The sequence below is a fragment of the Poecilia reticulata genome, linkage group LG2 (genome assembly GCF_000633615.1).
Source record: "Poecilia reticulata strain Guanapo linkage group LG2, Guppy_female_1.0+MT, whole genome shotgun sequence".
NCBI classification, from domain to species: Eukaryota; Metazoa; Chordata; class Actinopteri; order Cyprinodontiformes; family Poeciliidae; genus Poecilia; species Poecilia reticulata.
Window position 1 is genome coordinate 29,282,732 of NC_024332.1, and position 24,761 is coordinate 29,307,492.

At 37.6% G+C, this 24,761-nt stretch overlaps 3 protein-coding genes across 3 annotated transcripts in view; 2 read left to right on the top strand and 1 right to left on the bottom strand.

Moving 5' to 3' along the window:
* On the top strand, positions 1 to 18,024 carry cog3 (component of oligomeric golgi complex 3). The gene is made up of 23 exons (XM_008400334.2): positions 1 to 212; positions 467 to 613; positions 699 to 760; positions 993 to 1,158; positions 1,580 to 1,654; positions 1,864 to 1,956; positions 2,165 to 2,290; positions 3,011 to 3,091; positions 3,187 to 3,230; positions 3,333 to 3,459; positions 4,303 to 4,394; positions 4,563 to 4,702; positions 10,252 to 10,412; positions 10,985 to 11,093; positions 11,183 to 11,301; positions 11,429 to 11,518; positions 12,316 to 12,436; positions 12,726 to 12,814; positions 12,958 to 13,092; positions 13,440 to 13,515; positions 13,654 to 13,781; positions 16,037 to 16,135; positions 16,303 to 18,024. The coding sequence occupies exons 1-23, from the start codon at positions 45 to 47 to the stop codon at positions 16,330 to 16,332; spliced, it is 2,478 nt and encodes an 825-aa protein (XP_008398556.1). The 5' UTR covers positions 1 to 44; the 3' UTR covers positions 16,333 to 18,024.
* Positions 17,118 to 24,761, bottom strand: part of LOC103459053 (glutamate-rich protein 6-like) — an 11,604-nt gene continuing 3,960 nt past the window's right edge. Inside the window, exons 5-11 of the mRNA XM_008400279.2 lie at positions 22,398 to 22,438; positions 22,196 to 22,308; positions 19,897 to 20,027; positions 18,991 to 19,067; positions 18,755 to 18,910; positions 18,443 to 18,671; positions 17,118 to 18,355 (exon numbers count right to left, since the gene is read on the bottom strand). Of these exons, the coding sequence (XP_008398501.1) occupies positions 18,119 to 18,355; positions 18,443 to 18,671; positions 18,755 to 18,910; positions 18,991 to 19,067; positions 19,897 to 20,027; positions 22,196 to 22,308; positions 22,398 to 22,438 (984 nt within the window). The 3' untranslated portion in view covers positions 17,118 to 18,118. The remainder of the gene's footprint in view (positions 18,356 to 18,442; positions 18,672 to 18,754; positions 18,911 to 18,990; positions 19,068 to 19,896; positions 20,028 to 22,195; positions 22,309 to 22,397; positions 22,439 to 24,761) is intronic.
* The window catches only part of ednrbb (endothelin receptor type Bb), a 25,665-nt gene continuing 21,227 nt past the window's right edge, over positions 20,324 to 24,761 (top strand). Inside the window, exon 1 of the mRNA XM_008400321.2 lies at positions 20,324 to 20,738. The gene's annotated coding sequence lies outside the window, so the exon portion shown is untranslated. The remainder of the gene's footprint in view (positions 20,739 to 24,761) is intronic.

Sequence of the window (24,761 nt, forward strand, 5' to 3'; positions counted from 1 at the left end):
ACCTGTTCGTTATTGCTGCTGACGTTGGTGCTGTCTCAGTGACGATGGCGTCCACAGATCTGTCGCTTCTGGATCTAACAGACAAGGAAACCCGAGAGAAACTGTCTTTATGGGACCGCCGCACGGATGCCACGGCCCCCCTGACGGAGAAGCAAATGGACTCTGTCCTGGAGATCCGAGCTGCGGCTGAAACGCTGTCTGTTCCCTCGGAGGTGAGAGGAGACTCCACACAGCTAGCTGGCTAACATGGACGCTAACTCCACTCCTAAATGCCTGGAGAAGTTAACTTTACAATTACTTTGCATCTGTATGACACTGAATTAGTTCTCGTGTATTTTAGTGCTGCATTCAGTTGACTTTTGCTTAATTTAGCCTAGCTGATAGCCTGCTTTAGTTATTGTTTTTGTACCAGGCTATCCTCAAAGTTAGCTGAAACCTTGTCAGTGAGTCCTGTATTGTTGTGCAGCTGCCCATTGAGGACCTGTGCAGCCTGTCGTCTCGGTCCTTGCAGTCCCCGTTCACAGCAGCTGTGCCTGCTTCAGCAGAGGACGTCCTTCTCAAAGGCTTTCAGATGCTCGAAATGGAAAATGACAGGATAGAAACTGCACAGCAGGTAAGTTTAGCCAGTTAAACTTTCCCTGCGGAACATTGTCTATATTGGACTATGGTGTAATATGACGCTGTTTGCTTCCCTCCAGTTCTTTGCCTGGTTTGCCAAGTTGCAGACGAACATGGACTTGGATGAGAGCGCAAAGTACAGGTGCTGAAATACAAACATTTAAGATTTTATACAGAACCTAAAACATAACCAACATTATTATTAAAAATATTTAGTCCTTATGTRCATTCTGTATATACTTTCGTTTTGTTCTTGACAATGTATTTGTCAATTCTGTGACACATCACAAACTCTGTTAAACTACAATGAGTGTAACCCACATAACTTTGTCTACTTTTTCAGAAAAATCACAGCGTTCTTTGTTTTCATTTAGGAGAACCAGAGATGATTTGAACAGCTACCAAGAACAGTGTGATGCTATTCTGAAAGATGTGAATGCAGCTCTTGACCATTTGGATTCTCTTCAGAAACAGTACCTGTTTGTGTCCAATAAGACCGGGGCATTGCATGAGGCCTGTGAACAGCTGCTCAAAGAACAAGTAAGGACAAATCAGTTGTTTTCACTGAAGCCTTTTAAATGGATCGCTTGCCCATAGAGTGTCTGTAAATTGCATTTCAGTTGTTTTTCTACAGTTTTTGAAGCTTGAAAAGCCTAGTTGTAAATTTTTTATTACCTGAATAAAACTGAGCTGAAATTGTGTAAATGAATTGATGATGAATTGATGATACCCAGAGGTGACTGTGTAGAAGTCTTGAAAGTACTATATGCTGTGAAGATCCACAGTGTTACATGGTTAAAGGATAAAGGGAACATTTTTTGCTCTGCTGTTCTGAGATCTTATTTCTAATCTGTTTTCAATATGAGTCTCAACATGCTTCATATTTGTATGTTGGTGCACAAAGTAAATTGGAAGAACACTTTTCCTATCTTGTTTTAACCGTTTGTTTTTCACCTTGCAGTCAGAGCTTGTTGACCTGGCAGAGAGCATTCAACAGAAACTGTCATACTTTAATGAGTTGGAAAACATAAACACAGTAGGCTGGCGTTTTTTTCTGCATATTGCAAAAACATACACTGTATTACACATATGTTTTAGTAACTTAGGTGTGTAATATTCTTCATGTAAAAAATAAAGAAAATAGCCTCTTACCTTGTTTAATCTCACAGACAAGACTAACTGCAATAACAGTACAAATACTTTGTATTTAAATGACTTTAATCTTTCCTTTTTTTTTTGTTGCAGAAACTGAATTCTCCAACTTTATCTGTAAATAGTGAAGGTTTTATACCAATGTTGTCCAAATTGGATGATTGCATAGAATATGTTTCATCACATGTAAGTAATGTGTAGTAATTTATATTTATAAAAATCCAGAATAGTATGTTGTAATCCATGACTGCATGTAATAGTTGGTGTTTCAGTGGCCTTGTGTTACATAATAGATGTCCTCAGGGACTGTTCAAAATCCATATTTTAACCAATAATGTCTGTTTTTAAGTGATCTGCGCAAATTATTTCTAACTCTTTTTTTTGTTTGTTACAGCCTAATTTCAAGGATTATCCAGTTTATTTTGCTAAATTTAAACAGTGTCTCTCTAAAGCTATGCACTTCATGAAGGTCTACATTGTAAACACTATGCAATCTCTTACAAGCCAGTTAACAAAAAGGGTAAGGATAAATTATTAATTTAAAAGTGATCTATGATTGGAATGTAAGCCTGTGTGTTTACCTCCTTAGTTGCTTACTAGATGTTTTTTATTAAGTATCTTTTTTTCTTGTAGACATTCGAGTTTTGCTTATACTTGCATAAGGTCTTCCTTTTTTGAAATGTGGACGATGATGCCAACAAATATAAAATATATCGCTTTCTTCACTTTTTTTAAAAGGACTATTTAAAAAAAACTATTTCCTTATTGTTATCTATTCACATATAAGCACAGTACTGTTTTTAATCATATGTAGGTTTTGAAATCTTAAAAAAAATCCATATTTATCAATTTCATTTTAAGGCTTTAAATAGTTTTTACTTATTTGCATCTTAAAGTTGAATATATGTTCGTTGCCAGCTTTTTGTCCTCGGTATAAAAAAATGAAACCATGTTTTTTTTATTTTATTTGTATATTCTTATATACTGTGAGGTTGTAGCATAAATGTGCCCCGTCTCCATAGTTTGACACTTGGTAGGTTTTAGCAAACTCTGTTTGTTGCTACATGTAATTTGTAACAATGACAGTGAAACGTTGTGTAATATTTATCTTGTATGAAGATATTTTTTTTTCTGTATAGATGAATGCAAATAACTTTAAATGTTCACTGCTGAAACTTTTAAAGATCTGCAGGTTTTAGGACATTATTAGTCATGTCATACTTTGTTTTTGTTTTCTTAGGATCCAATGGGTCTCACTAATGCAGACAATGCATTTACACTTTATTATGTGAAATTTAGAGCTGCTGCGCCTAAAGTTAGAGTGAGTATATTTATTTCCTGAATATCTTCAACCTGTTATATTTGGTTATTTTCTGTAAATAAATTACATTTTACTTCTACATCTCCTCCCTTCAGTCTCTGATTGAACAGATAGAGCAGCGAGCACAGAAGATCCCAGAGTAAGTATTACTATTTTTTGTTCTTTATCAAAGCAGTGGCTTCATGCTACCTTTTATAAATAAGACTCTAAAATTGACTTCTCTGTCTCCCAACCTGAGCAGGTACCAGCAGCTGCTAGATGAAATCCACCAGTGTTATCTTGACCAGAGAGAGCAGCTGCTCAGTCCCTGCATTACATCCACCATTACTGACTTGACCAAGCAAAACAGCAAAGACCACTGTGCTCTGGTAAGGCATGGAGAGTTCAAAACCAGAGGTGCCCTTTAGATATTGGAAGATGACATTTTAGTTTACGTGGAAAGGACAGCATGCGGCCCCAGGGACATTTTCTGGAGTGTTTGAGGAAGCAGAAAGCCACGCGCCGGATAAATTAGCATGACCTCAGATTGTGTTCAGCAGGTGTCAAGAGAGTTGATCTTTTCATTCAAGTAAATTTATTGGCAGAAACACAATCCTGTTAGAATATCCTCCAACATATTTCATTTTCAAACTGTGAGTGAATATGCCTGACCTAGAACTTGGCACGGAACTAGATTAAATATATTTTTTTTCAATTTACTTAGCGCTGAATGCCTTTCAAAAGTACTTGAGTTATTTCAACTCTTTTACATGTCCTCACATTGCAACAACATATTCTAATTAAATGTATTTTATTGAAATTTTACCCAATAGATTGGAGAAAAAAATAGACAAACACTGCAGTTTCTAGATGTGAAGAGCAGGTTCACTTACAAGTGTATTTGATGCCAAAGGTGGTCCTGCAAGGTATTGAGTCAAGAGGGTGAATACAAATGCAAAGCACATTTTTTTGTACCACATTTATGGTAAATGCCTTGTACTGGCCCTTCTGGCCCCTCTGACCACCACCAGCAGGCAAGGCAGGTGAAGTGTCTTGCCCGAGGATACAACGACAGATTCAGACAGAGGAGGAATAGAGCATTTTCACCACGTGTTATCATATAAACTATAATATAGTGATGTTTTTGCTTGTAAAATATTTTAATAGGGCATCCATGCTTTTGCAATGACCTGTATTTGGAGTTTATGAACATGGGCTAATTGTGTCTGCAGGTCCGAAGTGGCTGTGCCTTCATGGTTCATGTGTGTCAGGATGAACATCAGCTGTTTAATGAGTTCTTCACCAAGCCTACATCTAAATTAGAGTGAGTAGTAGCAGCTGAACATGGACAGCACGCTACAGTAAGCAAATAGGAAGGAACTGTGTTTGCTTAGGGCGGGAACTCCACAGAGTAATTGTTGATTGTTTAAACTTTTGAGTGTTAAAATCAATGTTTTAATCTTTCACTAATGTAATTTTTAATCTCTGACAGCGAACTTTTAGAGAAGTTGTGTTTGTCGCTGTACGATGTTCTCCGGCCGCTGATAATCCACATCATACACCTCGAAACCCTGTCTGAGCTGTGCAGCATCCTAAAGAATGAGATGTTGGAAGACCACGTTCAAAACAATGGTAGGTTCGAGCTCTTTCTCTCATTAAAACTCATCGTTAGGCATACTGTGCTCACGATTTGGACTTAGCTACCTGCCTGTAACAGGAAATAGAACATACACATGAGGGGAAACAACCTAATCAGATTTAAAAGCAGCCTTATCCCTCCTCTGATAGTGTTCAGTGTGTTCAGTGCATCAAGCGTCACCTAATCAAACAATTTGTGCTGCTGCAAGTGTGCTAGCTGAGAGATTTGACATATTGTGGCCAATTGCCTCTGCTGACTGCTTCACCACTGTACTTTTCTGACCTTTGAGGCTAAAATCACCAACCGTGCCCATGTTTGTGATGTTAAAATTTCTTTAATGGGTTGAAGGTTTCATGTACACAAATGAAGAAACATTGGTAAGCAACAGTATAGACCCTTGTACTTCTTTCAAAGAAATACAGAAAATGAAGACTTATTAAGACAACTCAAAGGCCTTCAACTTTTGAGTCGAAGGTAGTCTTTTAGCATTTTTACAGTTACATTTAAACCTTAGTGTCATCTGCATAGGATAGCATTCTTTTTTTCCTTTCTGAGTCTGGAATTGAGGACAGCAGGTACAAAGCACATTATTCTGGAACAAAGGAGAATCTGAAAATAATTTAGAACAGTGGTCTACAACCCTCCTGCATGTTTTAGAGGTGACCCTGCTCTATCAAAGTTGATTGAAATTATTGCTTTACCTCCTTTGCATGCCATCAGCTGCTGCAGAAATATGTCAATCACCCATTCATTTAAGTCTGGTGTGTGGCGGCAGGGGAAGTCCTCAAACATGCAGGACAGTGGGTCCTGAGGACCAGGGTTGGGGAACACTCACTAAGAAAAACACCAAAGCTTTTTTCAGTCAGTGAAAAGGACAGGATATTCAACAATAGATATGATGAATGACTTTTGCTGTGATGTTAAGTCTTTAGCAGTTCTGATATATTTGTTGGGCTTCTTCAGTTAATTACTTTTGATTTTATGAAGAAATGTGACTTTTTTTACCCCCCCAAACTTTACTGAGATGCTCTGTTTGTATTTGTTGTTGTTGTTTTGAACAAACAGAACACAACTTCTAAGAAAAAAACTTTAGATGTTAGTCAAGTTGTTTTGAATTCTCAAGTATTATTAAATCTTCACAAAGAATTTTATTTCTGGGAAAATGAAAACATTCTTTATAGCAGAGGTATTTGTTCTTCAAAACTGAAGTCCTTGAAAACTTTATTTTTTCCAGTTTTTTATTTCAGCTATGTTCCCACCTTTAATCAACCATTCTTAACAACTTTTCTTAATTACAAGTAGTCTGCTCAGGAGTTTCAAAATTATAGTTGTGTGTTATTTTTTTCTGTACATCGCCACAAACTATTTAAACATCTTTGCTGCTTGATCTAAATTAGGTTGGATATTATTGATCATATTACATTCAGGCAAATTAGTTGAAGAAACTTGTGGAAAATTAATCAATGTTTGTCACATAATTTAAAAGCTAATTTAGGAAATGCATGTAAACGTTTAAAGTAGAAGAATGTATATTGAAATTAAATGTTGGTAACCCTAACAGACCTAAAACAGGAAAAGTTTTTGTTTGTTGTTTGACTGGGAGGGGACTGCGAGTCCGCCATTGTAAAAAGCGTATCTAAATTTAACTGTACTCATGTTATCAAAAACAATACATTATCTTGAAAATAAAATGGTTATTGCCATTTTGAATACCATTTTTATGGACGTTCAACGCCCCCCAAAAATTAAATGCTTAAAATTTATGGGCAGCTCTGATAATTCCCTGTCATACCTCTTCATAAATTTTAGAAATAACTCTTGCCAAAACATCGGCGGGAAGGAATATTATACTGCTGCTGAGATACTTTACACATATAAATCCCACTTCTTCCCTAGCAGTAATTTCAGCTATAAAACATCCCAATACTTTAGTTGTAGCTTTTCCCTGTTTGACTTTTTACTGAAATACCATTTTAAAAGCTACAGGAAGATCAAGTTGTTCTTTCCGACGCAACTCCCTGTTCCTAGCGCAGCAGATCGACAACTCTTGAGGTCTCTGTAGTCAAGCCAATATATTGGACATGTTAGACATGAAAACCACAGGGTGCACTGGTCTTGCACACATTAACCTTTTTCCACCCTTTTTTCCCTATGAAGTAATAATAATAATGAATAGATGAACATAAAAGTAACCTTTAACTGCTGTGACATACAACTAGACAAAAATAATGCAATTTCATCCGATACTTTATATTCCAATATGTATTATATGTAGAACAATTTTATTCTCACAATAAACCTAGAAACTTAAATTGATTTCCTGTTGCAGATCAATGCGGAATATTATTTTTGAATTATCAGTGCATTATTATGAAGTGGAAGGAGATGCTACATAGTTTCTTTTTAGATTTTGTTCAAATGACAAGGCAAGCAAACCATAGATTTGTGTTGCTTTACTGTTGATTCTTTACATATAAATAATACCAACTGTCCCTGAATAAAAAGCCAGTGCTATATCACCATTATAGGAGAGTGTAAAAACCTTTGAGCTACAAGAATTTTAAAGTGTTGTGAAATTTGTCTCGTTTATAAAATGTTTGGTTTCCATTGTTGCCATGGGGAGTCCCTCCATCCTAGGAGTGAGGGATAATGAAGGGGGCTGTATTTTACTTGGTTCCTGTGAATAATTTTCTGCTACCATTTTCTTTTAATTAAATGTACTTCAGGAATAGATGGATTCTTTCATGATTGTTGTGTGTTTAGCTTCCTGAACTGTTGAAGAAAGTATCTCCACAGCATGATACTGCCACTACCATGTTGTTTTTAATATGTGGCTCTTGAAGTTAGTTGGTTACACTGGATCTTAATTAAATCTAGCAGGAAAAGGTGTTTTTTAAGACCTTCCTGAAAAAAAAAGCAAGTTTTGTATTATTTTCATTTCACAATGACACAACACTTTGTATCAGTCTGTGGTGTGAAACTCCAGATAAGATCCACTGAAACATGGCTGTGAAGTTATACAGTAACTGCTCACTGGGGTACGGAAGCTTTAATATGAAAACTGAGACATAATTTACTTAAGTAATTTACATCTACCTCATTTTCACTAAACAATATTGCTGCTGGTGTACCCTCTAACTCTGAGCCTGGAAGCAAAATCATTTTTTTCACAGATGCTGAACTAAACTCAAAGAAGAGAACCAAAGGCTCATTTAGTTTCATCCCTAAGAGATATTAGTCTAAGCAAAGGCTTCCCCCATTAAAAGCCATTAAGGCACTATAGATTGAAAAAAAGAGACAGCTGTATGACTGTTTAAGCCACTTCGATGTCTTTGTTGTAGCTTCCTGCCAGAGTGGCGTGCATTTAACCTAAAATATGTAACTACACTTTGCTGAGGATAAAGACTGTAATACCCGATTGCTCATTTTATATTCCACATTTGCTCTGCACAACACTTTGCTCAAATAAAACACCTCTGTGGAAGAGGAATCTAAAATGTAAGCGAGTTTAGATTTATCAGGTTTTCTCATGCTGCTGTCACAATTACCAGTATTCCGCCTGCAGCTATTTTCTCAGTTTTCAAAGCTCTGTGAGTGTGTGTGTTGACACGGTTTAATGGTTGCACCCACATCTTTAAAATCGTCCCTATTTTTTTGTGTGTGTTGCGGCAAATTCAGTAAAAGCGACTGTTTTTCAACATTTACCGCATTGTGAAGCACTTAAAGTACTGGGAGGAACATGCTTTAGAAAGGATATTTGTTTGTCTCTTTGATTTCCATAAAAAAATATTTGCATTCATACTAGAGCAAAATATAATTTTAATGCAAAACACTTTAAAACATTCAGCTGTTTGCAAGTAGATTACTGACTAAATCTACTACGATCATTGTTAGCTTAAGCAGTTGCAATTATATTATAAACACCTTAATTCAATACAAACGTTGAATAGGCTGCAGGCCAGACATGCTACTGTCAGAAAAGTCTTAGTTTAACCTGTGCAGAAAAAATGAGAGGGGCATAAATGTTTACTACTGCTGAGAACAAACTGTTACCAGAGACAAGGAAAAAGTTAAACATTGGTCAGCTAAAATATTTAGTAGGTACAGTCTTGACAGGATTGCACTGAATACACTACAAAATGCCCAGAGAAGTAAAAACGTATTTGATAAAGGAAAAATAAAAAATAAATAAACTTTCGTAATGCTCTTGCAAGTCTAGAGACTCTTGTGGGGAGACTTTAGAGTCTAAACTGATACAGAGTCTAAACTGTTTCAAAAAATACAGCTTAGCCTCTTTTTTTTCTTTAGAAACAACCTCAGGACAGACTACCATAATATATTCAAATGAACCAAGACTGTGGGATTTGTTAGAGATGGCTGGTTACACTGAGCCATGTTCTGCTGGAGGTTCTTTCTGTTAAATGATTTTCTATTTTTCTCAAATCCTTATTCAGGTAGAAAGATCTTGTTTCTGGTTTTATGTGCTGACAGACTCCTCACAGTTTAAAGACAAAAGTTGTTTAGTCTATGATTAACTGTATAACAGCTGTAGTTTTAATGTTATAAGTGACTCCTAAAGTAAGACTTTGTGCTGCAACAATAGGAACTAGGTGGAGTTTTAGCTTGTTGGAGCCCAAGGGTTCAATTAATGTTGTTGCAGTTCAACTGAATAGGAAATTGTTATGGAGAAGCTTAAAGCCAGGGAGCAGCTGAACATCACTAATGACGAGTGATGTACAGAGTAGACGCAAGTCTGAACTTCACATGCACAATGACACAGCAGYCAACAAGCTTTTTTACCTTTGAGGGTAAATGTCACAGCTTTGGTTCCACATGAAGAGATTAACGTTTATCCCGAAAGGTTCAAAAATTACATCTTTAATTCACTACTTGGCTATGCTCTGTTTAACTGTGCCACCAGGAGCTGATCTTAGTTCAGTTTGGTCATGTTAAAGACGGTATAAAACTGACAGCTCTCTTAAAGGTTAATGCCACTCTTAAATCTTTCTTTCTCATCATTTGTCTAGGCAGAACACTTCGATTTGCATCACAGCCTACTGAATTTGATTGTTTTGTTTAACACTCAGATTAAATTGTACTTTATGTAACTGGATCAAAATCTGAACATATTATTGGAGTGTATTTGAATAATCTGAACTGAACACCAGCCGGCTGGATTCTCTATGATTGAATATAATGTTTGTTTTAAGTTCCTAGGCATCATGTGCATCGAAGAAATGGCAATAAACCTAATTGACTCTGAAGATGAGCTTTAGAATTAAATGATATCATATTAGTATCGCATTGGGAATTTAAACAGCTTTTCTAACAGCTACTTGTTGGAGAGAAACATTGCGGCGTTTTATTTTACGTTTGTTACTGAATGATTACATTTTGGCGTAATCTTTGGTCTCATGATGCGTTACGTTTACATTTTGATGCTTTAATGCGAACCGAAGCTGGCCTGCAACTTTTAAAATATACACATAAATCTGTTGTGGTTTTGCTACCGGCTAAACTGACCTCATGTTCTGTCTTGTAGCTGCTCAGCTGGGCGCCTTTGATGCCGTGGTGAAGCAGATGCTGGAGGACGTTCAGGAGAGGCTGGTCTACAGGACTCACATTTACATCCAGACTGATATCACAAGTTACAACCCAGCTCCAGGTGATCTGGCTTATCCTGAAAAACTGGAAATGATGGAGGTGAGTCTTTTTTTCTGAAATGGAATAGCCTTTTTTTTTTCTTTTTTTAAACGTCTTGCCCTTAGGCCTTATTGGAGGCAAACATAATTCATTTCCTTTTGATTAATAGAAATGATTTTATCATTTATGGAAGCAGTTTTATGAAACACTGAAATGAGTTGGGCTGCAAAGCATTTTCCCTTCTTGCCTCTGTAGTATTGTGATGTCTGTGTGGTTTATTCTCTGTCGTTTTATTTCTCTCAGATGCATTTCATTTTATGTCAGTTTTTATGAAGAAAAACTGACATCAAGATGAAGAACAAAACATTCTAACTCCAGCTTCTGTTTCTAGTTACTTTTTTCTTAAAACTCTTAACTCCTTATTTAGGTTGGGAAACCTCAGGAGTGAATATCTTCACATTTCACGAGAAAAACGTTAGATTTTGTCTTTGACTGCTAAAACTTACAGGGATTTGATTGGCAACGTTTACTTTGGTTAGCTTCTAAAAGCTGTTACTGACTTCTTTCCAGAACTGTATTTCCTTGTATTCGCTGTATCAACTCTTGTCTCTTGCTCTTCTCGTCAACAACAGAGAATTGCCCAGAGCTTGAAGGAGGAACAGATGAAGCAGATGTCACAAGAGTCTGTGTTTTCTGATGTTCAGCTTGAAGACGCCGATAGAAGAAGAAACAGCAATGCAGGTCTGTGTCTTCAGGTTGGGATATTATTTTCCCAACATGGACTGCTATAATTTACCTGATGTTGTCTTCTCATTTTTCCACCAAAACAGGCAATGTGGAACCCTCCCGACTTCAGACATCTGTGTCTCCCGCGGATCTGCACGGCATGTGGTACCCCACTGTCAGGCGAACCCTGGTTTGTTTGTCCAAGCTCTACAGATGCATTGATGTAAGACTTCCATGTTTATGGGAAACTAATTTAAAGTGCTGCAGGATTTGTAGCGTTTACTTTTAGTTTGTTTCCATTTCATCTACTTGTTTTTTTTACACCAAGTCTTTGTATTTTTTTTTTCTAGAGAGCAGTATTTCAGGGTTTATCTCAAGAAGCCTTATCTGCCTGCATCCAGTCGCTGCTTAAAGCCTCTGATATCATCCTTAAAAACAAGGTTGGCATGTTCTGTTAAGTTTATTATGTGGTTATAGGTTTTTATAATGATAATATCAGCTCACAAAAAATAAACTTTTTCTTTCTGTGAACTTTGAAAGATTGATGATGAATGTTTCACTCATAGCGTAACCTTTAAAATCAGCTGCTTGTGAAATCATTGGCTTTAGCTACAGTGAAGTAAAATCCTGTAAATTTTGTTATTTTACGTGATTTTATGTGGTGCTTTGCAAAATGTATGTTTTATATCACTTTATCTAAATGCTTGTTTTATTGTTTTTTATATGTATTTTTGTCAGAATTTTTGTTTTGACTTTATTTAAATGTTGCTATATTTTAGTTTGTTTACATTTTTGTTTTTGACATGTTTTTATTTTAGCTATTATTTTTTATATAAAGGAAATTATTTATGTTTTTAATTTAATAATTTAGACGTTCTGAAGCTCCGCAGAGAATTCAGCAAACCCATCCTTTATTTATGGGCTTTTCTCACCTCCAAATTTGCTGTCAGTGTCTAGCGCTCAGTGGCATTTCAACCTTCCACTTTAAATTAAAGCAGCAGCATTAATCTCAGGGGGACGTGTTCCCACCCAATGTTGTTGATGTTTCTTTTTTTTTTTTCCCACAAAAGCTTTACTTGCTGATTTTAACTCCCTTCATATTCTGGCTACGGTTAATCCGCAGCTAATGATCAGCCGTTTCGCTTATCATCCTGTCTTTTCGTATCCCTGTGTCTTTTTGTGTTCGCCGTAGTTTAGACAGTCAGCAGATGTATCACTGTGCTTTCCCTTCCTGCAGACTCAAATAGACGGGCAACTTTTCCTGATCAAGCACCTGCTGATATTGCGTGAACAGATTGCCCCATTTCACACTGATTTTGCCATCAAGGAAATCTCACTGGACCTGAAAAAAACGCGAGGTAAGATAATTAAAGGCAGAGGGGAACGTTGGTGTTCAGCTCCATAAAGCCAGTCATTACATTTTCACGCTCATTAAGCAACTTGTGCCTATCACATGCACCGGTGGCAGCAATTAATGTGGAAATTGTAATCCAGCAACATAACGTACATTAACCGATGCCTCTCAGGGCAAGAGTGGCTCCTCCTATCGCCCTCATCTCCGTTAACTGGCTTGTTACATTTTCCAGCACTAGATGGCACTCTAATTCTGCACCAACTCAGATTTAATCTCTCTTGCTTTGTTCTAAGATGCTGCCTTCAAAATCCTGAACCCCAAGGCTGTTCCTAAATTCTTCCGACTCAATAGTCACAATGCCATACTTGAATTCCTGTTGGAGGTAGAGTAATTTTTTTTCTTTTTATGTCTCCCTTCACCTTTCATACTAAACATACTATTCATTTTATGTGCTTTGATAGCACCCCGCCTAAGGGAGCTCCTGCTTAATAGCACTAAATCCTTTTTTTTCTACGACCCCCCCAGGGAACACCAGAGATAAAAGAGCACTACATTGACTCAAAGAAGGATGTGGACCGACACCTGAAGTTCAGCTGTGAGCAGTTTATCCAGCAGCAGACTCAGATCTTTGTGGGGAACCTTGAGGAGTTTCTCACCAAGGTAACAGTTAGAGCGAAGGCAGACTTAGCCTCAGGCTAAAACAGCTCATTTCGACCTTCATTTTTTTTCAGCTTTTGATTTTTTATTTTTTTTGTAATCATTTGTTTATTCACTTGCCTCAGAAGGTCTTAATACCTAAGTGAAAAGCTTCTAAAGAAGGCTTCTGCTGTTGTCGAGGTTTTCTAATTCAGCTAAGTGTGAAATAATGCCTTTTTTTTTAAATATGTATTTTGTTTAAATTGGGGTAAGTGTTTTATTTATTCCCCCCTTTATTTCCAAACAAAAACAGATGAGTTGGCAGCTCTGCTATTTGTCAAGCTGTAACGTTTTGTTGTGGCTCTGCTCAGGTTTCAGCTCTGAAAACGATGGCCGTCCAAGGTGGTCCCACCTACAGCCTGTCTCAGCAACCTTGGGCTCAGCCAGGTAAGACTTGTCTCAGGAAAACACCATGAAGCAATTCATCAAGGCCCATATGGCAAATGCTAGAGGTTATGCCAGTGTTTTTCTTTGTCTTTTTTTCAGCATATACATTTTTTTTCTTCCTCTCCCCTCTCTTTTCAGCAAAGATCAACGATATAGTGATGGCCACATACCGAGTGATGAAGAGCAAGCTGCCGAGCACTTTACAGAGCATGTCCTTGTACTTGGCCAACAGAGACACAGAGTTCATCCTTTTTAAGCCTGTTCGGGTGGGTGGCAGAAAAGCACAGGGTTGACATTTACTGGATGACTTGGTTTCTTTTTAAGTCATTATAACGGCTTAAAAAAAGTTATTTGCTTCCTTATTTACTGTCTGGCTTTACCGTGCTGTCACAGTGCAAGTTTAATTTCAATTTCAGTTAGTTATATAAGATTACATTATTTACAGAGTGTCATCAGATTGCTGAAGTTACAATACTTCTCTTTGCTATTGTAGAGGATACTGTTGTGGTTTTTATGCATTCATCATGAGTGAATATTTGATCCAACTACAGTTGGATGCACAAGTCAGAATTTTCTGTGGATTTTCTTAAATCCATACAGTAAAAAAATATACTTGCAGGCTATAATGTGCATACACAATATTTAGCAAATGTCCTTTAGTTAATTGAAGAAAAACCACAGGTGTTTTGTTGGCCAATCTGGGTCCTGGTTCAAATGTTTGGCCACACTTATTCAAAACAAGTTGGTTTCCAGCGATAGCCTTGGCGTTTAAACAAAACGCATTGAGGTTGGAGCCATTCTAGAACATTACTATTAACGACAACACAGATCAGCTGTGTCGGTCATCTGCCAAGAAAAATGTGCCCCATTCTTTTCCATCAAACGGTCCACTTTGGCTGCGTCTCGTCGCTTGTCAGCACCCAAGGCTATGAGGCAGAGCGCCCAGCGATCCGTTCTGAACCTGTTCTGTTCAGAAGCAGTGATGCTTCACATTGGACTATCCAAAGCTGGAGTCCAGTGATTTTTTTTTTCTCCTGCAAGCACTTCAATGCAAAGCATCTTAGGTGTGTTAAACGCACCAGTTGATGCACATCAACTGATAAGATGCATCACTTTGCTCCCAAAATGCCTCCTTCTTTATCCTGCTTCTTAGGCATCATTGAGCTAAGTTTCTATAATCAAAAGAAAGGAAAGTCTATAAATCTTAAGATGGAACACCACTATCACTGTTTATAGTGCATCATGTTTCACATCAGGATGAACTGATAAATGCTGACCAGAAAAGATGCGTCTGGTCTGAAGTTAAACTCTTAAGCTTCACTGCAGTTTACACTTGCCCACATTGGCAAACTAAATGCCTTCTGCTGTAGTTCCAGACAAGAAAGGAGTATACTTGTTTCTAGTATTTACTGACAGTACATGTAATTGTGAAACAAGTATACTCCTTTCTTGTCTGAAGAAACAATTGTTGCAGAAATGGCAACAATTAAGTCAAGGAGGCCATGGCGGTGGCAGAATCATACTGTGGGTTGTGGTTGAACACAACTAGATGTTCCAACAGGGCAATGGTTCTTAACAGGAACATTGGTCTTTGAATAGAAGAAGCAGGCTAACATTAAGCCTCTGGAAGCACTTAACCTCAAAGTTATGGACTCTGCTTTGAAGTCAGGAACCTTACAGGAATCCAGCTAATTTAAATTAACTCCACCAGATTTGATGAGAAACGTCGTCAAATGTGGGCTAGAAGCTTGATGATTGCTATAAAACGTGTGGTTTCTCTACACCTTCCTCAAGGACATTTATTCAAATATTTGTAATGATGTATTTTTATAGTTAAGCCCTTATGAGTAATTTTGACGCACGGACTCTGCGGGTTATATAAAATTGAGTATAAATTCAATCGTGGGCACCCTTAGTAGACAAGTCTTTATGCCTAGTCTATAAAAAATATTATTTAAGGTGGTGGGGGGGAGAAAAAAAAAGAACTGTTTAAATGTATCATTAAGAGCACACAAATTAATATGACATTAATTCTGAGTGTTTTTGAAGTATTTACTGGCACTATATATAATTCTGTTGTTGTGCAAATTTTTCCGTCATGTAAACAAACCTCTTATCATGTTAGGTCTTACTCGTGTTCTTATTCATCCATTCATTCGTGGAAATTAGCTGCTGAGATAAGAGGACCGTTGTTGAATTTTTGGAGAGGCGGCGACAGCAGCTCTTTGTTTGCCGTCGACTCTCAGGATAACTGTTTTTGCTTTAATGTGGCACGGAGATGGAGCCTCTCGCCAAAAATTTTGTCAGTGTGATTGAACTCTAATAGAGAAATATTTGTGCTGCCTGTGTACTGTTCATCAAGGTGCCAGGTGAGGCTGAATGAGAGAAACAAAATTCACTGGTTGACATGGAAACAGGGATAGTAAGGGGACAGAGGCCAGATGGAAATGTGGTTTAATTTCCCTCCAGCACTCAGTAATAGGATGTTTTTTTTTTCCTTTTTTTTTTTTTTTCCACACAGAATAACATCCAGCAGGTTTTCCAAAGACTGCACACTTTGCTTCAGGAGGAATACAGTGGAGAAGACCTTCAAATCATTGCATGTCCATCTATGGAGCAGGTACAGCTCTGTGGGATTAGCACAGCCTTTAGGGGCTTTAGATATTTTAAATAATGATGCTCCAGCTTCTGAAAGTGCTTCAAGCCAACTTCAGGAAAGATACATTTAATAAAGTGCATCAGCTCATGCCCAGCGAGCACTCATCACTTTCCACGGCTTTATTTCAGATTAACCTGCTGCTGTCTGTGAATAAGTAATGTTCGGTGAATCGATGCACCCTCTCGATGGCGGCGTGAAGCCGGCGCTTCAGTCATGACCCGGAGGCTGAGGGGGCGGAATGACCAGAAAAGACCCTGCACCTGTGCTACCTGCTGGGACGGGAGTGCTGGATGGATGTTTTTAAAAAAAAAAAAGTATCAGATGAAGGTTTGGGTACTCATGTTGAGAAGGACTTTTCAAGATCAGCCTGTTGTGCAAAAAATTAAAGGGTCTTAGAGTTACTCCTACTTAGAGTGGTGGGTTTATTATCACGGTTGCATCTCTTATTGTGGAACAGTTTTGGTGGTAATATAAAGATGGGGTATGGATTTAAAAATGAGGACATGACGGACTTATTAAAGCCAGTTAGCAACCAATGGTCAGTAAGTCACAGTCATATGCCCAGTTCCCTTCTTTGGTTTGGAAGGAAAATGCTGCAAAAATATTTTTGTTCTTTATTTTACCATGCAAAAGTCTTTATACCAGTTTAAACATTTTCACATTCGTCACATGGCAACTACTGACCTTCAAATATTTTGTTGACTGAGACAAGGAAGTGCATCACTGTGAAGTGGAGGGGAAAATGATACATACACAACTTGCATATTTTTCTTTAAAAAAATGGTAAAAAGCAGTAAAATCCACCATTTAGCTGCTTCATAACTGTCATTTGTAAAGGAGTTGCAAGAACACCAAAATACGTCCTGTACAGTTTGTCTTAAGACATGATAGGGATGTACCAAATCTGTATAAGCTATTGTGTTTTAAATGAGAGCAACAATTGTTTTTTTTTTCACTACATGTAAAATATCCTAAATATTCGATCCCTACCATGACTCATAGCGGTTGCAGCATCTTGCTGTGGGAAGACCCGAGAGGGGAGGCAGAGGTTTGTTTTCCAGCAAAACGACCTTAAACATCTAGCTGGGCCTATGGTGGAATAGCTAAGAACAAAGCATCTTCATGTGTTACTGGAACTAAATCTATAGCTTTATAATCTATATAATCTATAAGCTTTAAAATACAAAAAAGAAAACTGCTCACAGATGCTCTTGATTGAGCTTGAACTACTTGGTACAGAAAAATTGGGTGAGAATATCAGTATCTAGATGAGCACTAGTGATAGAAATTACAAAGGGAAAATGAATTCTTGTCATACATTTCAGATTTATTCTTACAAAACATGTTGATGTCTTTTTCCTTCCACTTCACAATTGAACAGAATTCTGTTGGTGCATAAAATCTGTTTAATGCCCCAAAATTTGTTGTTACAAGGTAGAAAAAAAAAACTGAAGAAGTGAAGGAGTATTCATACTTTTGCTAAGGCATTGTTAGTCTCCGTCTGTGTAGCCAAATGATGACCTGTACCATGGGTGAGTCAGGTCCGGCAAGTTTGTTCTCTCTAATCAGAGCAGAGATGGATGTTTTCACAAACCTTCTCACCTGCAACCTCCACTTTGAATGTTTTTGTTGTTTAGTTGCACATTTGAAAAGCAAAACTGAAAACTTGTGTTTTTATACTTCTTTTATAACTTGGTAAATTCAGCATTTACTCTCACACAGTATATTTTGCTCTTACATGAAGAACGGATGTGTCATCAGTGTACTCTTTGCTTTGGTTTGTCCCATGTAAATTGATTTGTAGAGGTCTTCTATTTATGGACATTCTTAATAAAAGAAGAGGTTATTAATGTTACTTGGCTTTATTTCTAAAAAGCACTTAGTCGTTAAATTCAAATTCAAGGGACGCCGCGGCTCAAGTCGTTTCACACAAATGAGAAAATCCTATTGAAGGACATTGCCCTCTTTGGGGGGTCTTCCTGGCAGTGTTGCCGTTTCACTGGCAGCTGCTGCCGTTCCATCTGCAGGATGAGGGTCGACCGTCGGTGTAGTTTCGCTGCTTTGATAGGTGGCGAGGGACTGGATGTTCTGGAGCAGCGCGTTGATCTCTGCACTCTTCTGCTTCAGATAAGACTTAAGCGAGTCATGCACTGGCGCTGCTTGCTTGCTGACATGTTTTGTCTACAAAAAGCAAATAAAAAAAACTAAAAAAATGCAAAGGCAGAAGGGGTGATTTAGGTCTGAAATTGGGGTCACGCATCAACTTACGGTCACACTAGCCACTTTGATGACCTCCACAGTGTGTTTATTGGAGTTGAAAAGGATGCTGATGTCTTCCTGGGATAGGATGTGGACTTCAAGAAAAGGGCTTAGGGTGAGGTGGAATGGCTGGCAGGGGGGAGCATGAACATGTTGCTCATTCCCCTGCCACTTCCAGCGTTTCCTCACATGTCCCGTCTCACTGAACAACGTGCCTCCTGTTGAAGTAAGATTAACCCTAGCGGAGAAAGGGTATCGCTTGAAAGATCTTAGTGACTCATGGATGCAGATTTTTTCTGCAAATGAAATAGAAAATCTTACCAAATGTTGCCATTCTCATGAAAGCAGGTCTGCTCACTGCTGGTAAAAAGCGCCTTAATCTGTGGCTCATAGATTTTGTTCTCCAGGACCACCACGCAAGACGAGTTCTTTGAATGCGACGTTGCYGCRAGGATAGCAAGTCTTCCCGTTGGGTAGCTTTCCAKCATGATTAAGGAGACAACGTTCTACTCGTATCAAAGCGGCAATTTATCGTCAGGCCTCACGTGAGAGGATACCACACATGTCCAGTTCCATCTTGAAAGACCAAACAGAAAATTTTGCCATTTTTGTAGCGTCTGATAAACGGCACCGTCTGTTGATGCAAAGAAGGAAGTTTCACTTACTCTTAATTTATCCATATTAAGAATAAGTGTGTAAATGCAGATGTGTGAAAAGCCGTAGGATAAATTCATGTTCAGTTGGAGATGCATAGAACAGCAGCAGTAAGAGGGATCTTATTTGAGTGCATTGTAAAATCCTGTTAAAAAGTATGCGTCTTTTTATAACCCCACCAGCGCCACAATTGCTTGTACCCCTAACAATCTCTTTAAGGTCAATGCARATAACACATTTCTTAATTTTTTACTCTTAGATTGATCAGAATGTCTACTAATCCATCTCACATGGCAACCTATATGCTTGTTCCTACAAAGCACAGCCTATTTCACAAAGCATTCAGTCTCCAGCTGAGCTTCTGCCTCACAGAGCAACCCTCCCCCCTCCACTTAGCTCCCGCAGACTAGCGGCAGCAGCGATTAGCAAACACCTGGTGGAACTGTTAGTCTGCTGACCTCATCAGATTAACTACTACTCAGTGCAATGCTCTTAAGAAAGGTTGTTAAATAGAAACATTATTGTGATGAAAAAGCAGGAGCTTCTTAAAGAGACAGAAACCCAATTTCAAGGTGTGAAACCACAAAGTCAAATTTCTTGTAAGTCATCTTTGCTACATGCAGCATTTTTATAACAACTGAAGGTGGTTACTTGGCTGTGCTATAAATGCCACCAAGCGCCTGGAAAATACATACCATCCCTTTATGGTTTGTTAGCGTGAGACTGTGCTAGTGCTACAACAGATACATTCACCTGAAGGCTTTTTACACATTTTTACTGCAATTTGAACATTTAACATGTGACGTCACCTTTAGTCTCTCCTTCCTCACATTGAAAGAGAAGATGCTGTTGTAGCTCATTCCTCTTTCACCTTCCAATTCTGTGGCGGACGACTCGTTATCCGAAAAGTCACTTGAGATGACAAAACTTTTTACGTGTTCTGTAATGTTGATAAAGATTTCACAACACAGATGAATTAAAGGAAATTATGGTAAAACCTTAATCTGCTTGTAATATGGTACAGCAGGGGCCACCAACACGGTGCCCGCAGGCACCCACCCGGTCGCCCAAGGGGACCAAGTTCTAAAAATAGCCATTGTCATTAGGTAGCACTGTCAAAAAAAAAAAAGATTCAATTAAATGTTTTTACCTTGAAATAATACTTATTTTTAGATTTTTTTTAAGTGAATTATAAAAACGGTTAAAAATAATTTGCTGTATGTATACAACTCTTTTCTGGGGTTAAAGTTCAGAATTATGCGCAGACGTCTGCAGCTGTACGGCTGGACCCACATCACGTCAAAGCCTAACTGTTATTGGTCAGTTTACTTTTGTTTATTTGGCGCTTTTTCTGCAAGCTAAAAATGAATGAGCGGAGTTTGAATCCCACTCGTAGTTCTAACAGCGGTCGTTTGGATCCCGGCTGAGCTTTTTACCGTGCGCGCGGTTCTGGTGGGTCACCGGATGGCAGACATCTGCAGCTCCTACTGAGCGACTCAGACTGCGGGTTAAACACTTGAATCTAGTCGAAACGTTCCCCAAAAGAGTAGAAATTAATCAAACAATCTTGCTTCACCTTCTCCTCCTCTGGACGTCTGACACCACCTGAACCTGGGAATCAACATCGCCCCTCTTTCCGTGGATCACACGGGTAAGGTTTCGCTTTCATGTCTTTATTATTTAGCATCTTTAAAAAAAAAAAAAAAAAAAGACCGCTGCTTTCGTGGTTTGGATTTGTGCTGGTTTTGCGTTGGGGAGGTGGTTGTGCTCTTGCAGGTCAGGTGCAGTGATAGTTTTGTGCTACTCTCCGATACCTGAGTGAAGTTGGCCCCCCCACCTTTTTCAAATCAGACAAAATTGGTGTCAAACGTTTGTGCTACGTTTGTGCTGGTTTGTGCAGCAAAAATTTTCGTTTGTGCCGCTATCATTTTAAAGATATAAAGAAATGTTTCTAGAGGTCATCCAAGGTCAACCAGCCCCCCACCTTCTTCAAATCAGACAAAATTGGTGTCAAACGTTGTGCTACGTTTGTGCAGCAAAAATTTTCATTTGTGCTGCTATCATTTTAAAGATATAAAGAAATGTTTCTAGAGGTCATCCAAGGTCAACCAGTACCCCACTTTCTTCAAATCAGACAAAATGGGTGTCAATCAACTCGGCTAYGTTTGTGCTGGTTTGTGCAGCAAACATTTTCGTTTSTGCTGCTTTGGCTTTGAAGATATTAATGAAAGTGTAAAGGTCAAAAGGTCAACCAGCCCCCCCACTTTTATGAAATCAAACAAAATTAGTGTCAAACGTTRGTGCTATGTCTGTGCTGGTCTGTGCAGCAAAAATTTTCGTTTGTGCCGATATCATTTTAAAGATATAAAGAAAGTTGGATTTCATAAAAGTTGAGACCTGATCTGTCTAACGTTTTTTTTTTCCTACGGGTAACCTGTCAGCTTTTCAGTTCACGAAAAAAACAACAACAAAAAAAAAAAACCGGCGACCACGTCAAAACCGCGCACGGTAAAAAAAAGAAAGCTCCCACGGGATCTTAGAACAACGGGAGGAGCTCATTCATTTTTAGCTCACAGAAAAAGCGAAAAAATTAACAAAAGTTAAATTGACCAATAATATTTAGTCTTTGGCGTGCCCATCCCCACTGACTCACACTGATGTGCGCTATTATGTACAAGATGTTTTGACACAAAATATATTATTTTCTCTACAATTTTGTAAATAGTAAAGTGCATTAGATAGTAAAACATACAATAACTATTCTTTTTTTTATTATTATTTAAAGGAAAATCTCAATGTAGTCGGTGCATACAGCCGTACAGCTGCTGGTGCTACTGCAATAATCCATACTGTCCGTCACTTGTGGGCAATTTAGAATCACACAGAAAAACTCCAAAAGGGAATCAAACTTAAAACTCTGAACTAAGAACTTCTGATCACATAATAGCAATTAACCATATCTGCCATGGTAAATCATTACTGATAACTATTGTGAGTAGTCCCATTAACATGATGAGACTGCATGTAATCATATGTATTATTGTTATAAAGACTGAGCCAAGAAAATGTGTCTTTAACAAACAAGTAGCCCTTTGTGTTACTCTGTACCTGTGAAGTGTTTCCCAGTCTCAAAGCGGGTGGTGGCCCTTGATTCAGAGTGTGTGTAAATGTCTTCATGTGAACCCTCTTTCGACTTCAGACCATGCTGCCTGGGGGTGTGCCTTGGAAAATTGGAATTCAGATACTGACAGGTGTTGAAATTTAATTGAAAAACATGTTGTAGGAGTAACAGACAGAAAGCAGTACTGACCTTTGATTTTCCTCTTTGTCTGACTCTTCATCAGTCACCAACTGGAAAAAAACACAAGAACTTACTTATGGTCTAGTTTCTAGGGCAAATATCTTAGTACTCGTGAAATAATACAAAATTAACTTGCAGGTAACCTTTAAGCAAGACATAAGAGCTTGTGTGAAGTTGATAATTTCTTAGTATTGATGAAAGAGTAGCTCAAATGGCAATTTTTTGTCACTTATAGGAAAAATGGGGAGTTTGTACTTTTTTTTTTAATTCAATATCGAGCGATTATTTACTTAAAACAATTTCATGTTTCTTGGTGAAAAGTTACTTTTCACCAAGTTAATTTTGTCTTATACTCTAAGTGTACTAAGATATTTGCACTTGAAATTACACCAAAAAATACTTGCTAACATTTTGTGTTTTTGCAGTGGAGCTTCATGAGGCATTTTTGCTGCAGAAAAACTAATAATGATAAGATTTAAAAAAAGATATAAATATTCTAAATTCTGTTTTCATGCAAAACTTCAGTCAAGACTGGCCAGAGGCACAAGCAGATTTTGTGGTTGGTTAGGGTCCACTCCTGGCTGCGGGSCAAGTAGGACCTTAACTCAAGTTAGCTCAAGTTCAGGAGCGGTTTATACATTCACCAGCAGTGCATAAATTAGATATTTTGAATAAAATCTATGTATAATTTCATTTTTTTATTATTATTATAATGCAACATACTGCATTTGTTTGATTCTGATTAAGCATCACCCTTTGGCAACAGCTTAAGTTATGCTGCTCAAATGTTTTGATGCGCAGGCCATAATAAGTAAAATAATATTAATTTCTTGTTGAACAATAAACATGGGGTTTTGTAATAAAAAAAAACAGTTTTTTTGTTCTTTGCAATAAGAAAAGATTATGGGTTTCACTTTTTCTTTTAAAAGCATCCTGGATTTAACTAAGTGTGATGAATTGCGCTCCTAAAACCTGCTTTTGAGTTAAGGTTGAGAATGTTTGTGGTTGTCTTTACTATAAAATGAAATTTAAAATGAGCAGCATTAATAAAACAACTGATAACATCGTCTCCATGTATCAGAACATTTTCAAAGTCCTTGGTTAAATGTTATTTTTCTTGAAAATTCACTCACATAAATGAGGAAAGTCGTCTTTCTTTGCGCAAATAAGCACCATCCAAACTGTGTGAATGCTTCAGCAACCTCTGCCAGAATCGAAAAAAGATTTGCAGGGAAATTTTGTCTAAAAATATTATTACGTAAACTGTTTGGTATGAGTCAAATGCATTCAGTGACGTTGTTGGCACTTGCTACCTATATTGAGGCCTTGTTTATAAGTTGTGTTCATTCATATTATGGTAGGATTTATGGATTTAAAATCTAACTGGTAGTTTTTGWTAAAATATTGTTGACATCTTTTGATCAATTTGGTATTAAACTGCTAGATTTTCACATTTCTGTCAAACTACAAAAATGGCAGAACAGGGTGGAGTGGAATGCTCTGTGATGAAGTGCCTCGTTTACATTTAAAGAGACAGTACCAAAATGAGTTGGAGTTAAACGTTATATAGGCCACAAYTGAATGATTTAAATGTAATGAAGGATTTAAAAGCACGATGTTTCCACTTGAAATGAACTAATGTGGCAACAAAAAAWWMYKKYMWYCMAWWAAWTWAMYYYTYMAARWTYYTWWTTTYCMRGKTYMAAWTTYMARRWTTYYTTTYYTYMRSSKTTTTWAWTWAWTWWTTTTTTTTATCTGAAAATGCAATTACAGAATATTTACACAGTAGTTTGTTCTGCACTGTAAAGTTCACAGATAATGACGTTTCCACAATTTAATCTTATTAAATAAATTATATTGATACAAACACAGACACTATTTGTGTTTTACAAGTTCTAAGTTCTAAGAATAATCTAACTAGTTTGGTTAAATGTGTATAAATAGCCAGTCTATGCAGGCCCCCTTTTCCATCCTTTGAATGCAGTTGCATGTGTAACCTTATTCTGATTTATTCCGGTCGGCATTTAATACTCATCCTAGAATACCTGAACTCTGGAGTTCTAAATGTGCCAAGTCATGAATAAAATAAAATATAAATACTCAAATAGCTGCCTGAGTTCTGGACTCTGAAGCTGTTACTGGGCTCAGTGTGACCTAAATACTGAAACTGGGCACATTGACAGTCTCGGCAGTAATAATGAAAAGGATTTTTTTTTTCCCTTTAAATTTTTATCTGACACACCATTTCAGCTTAAAGTAGAGCTGAGGGTGAAAGGAATGTTGTTAATTTAACCCACATTTGTTCCTAAAATAGACTGTCACACAAAAACTTTAACGACTCAAAGGCAACTTCTCATCTTTTTTTTTTTTTTT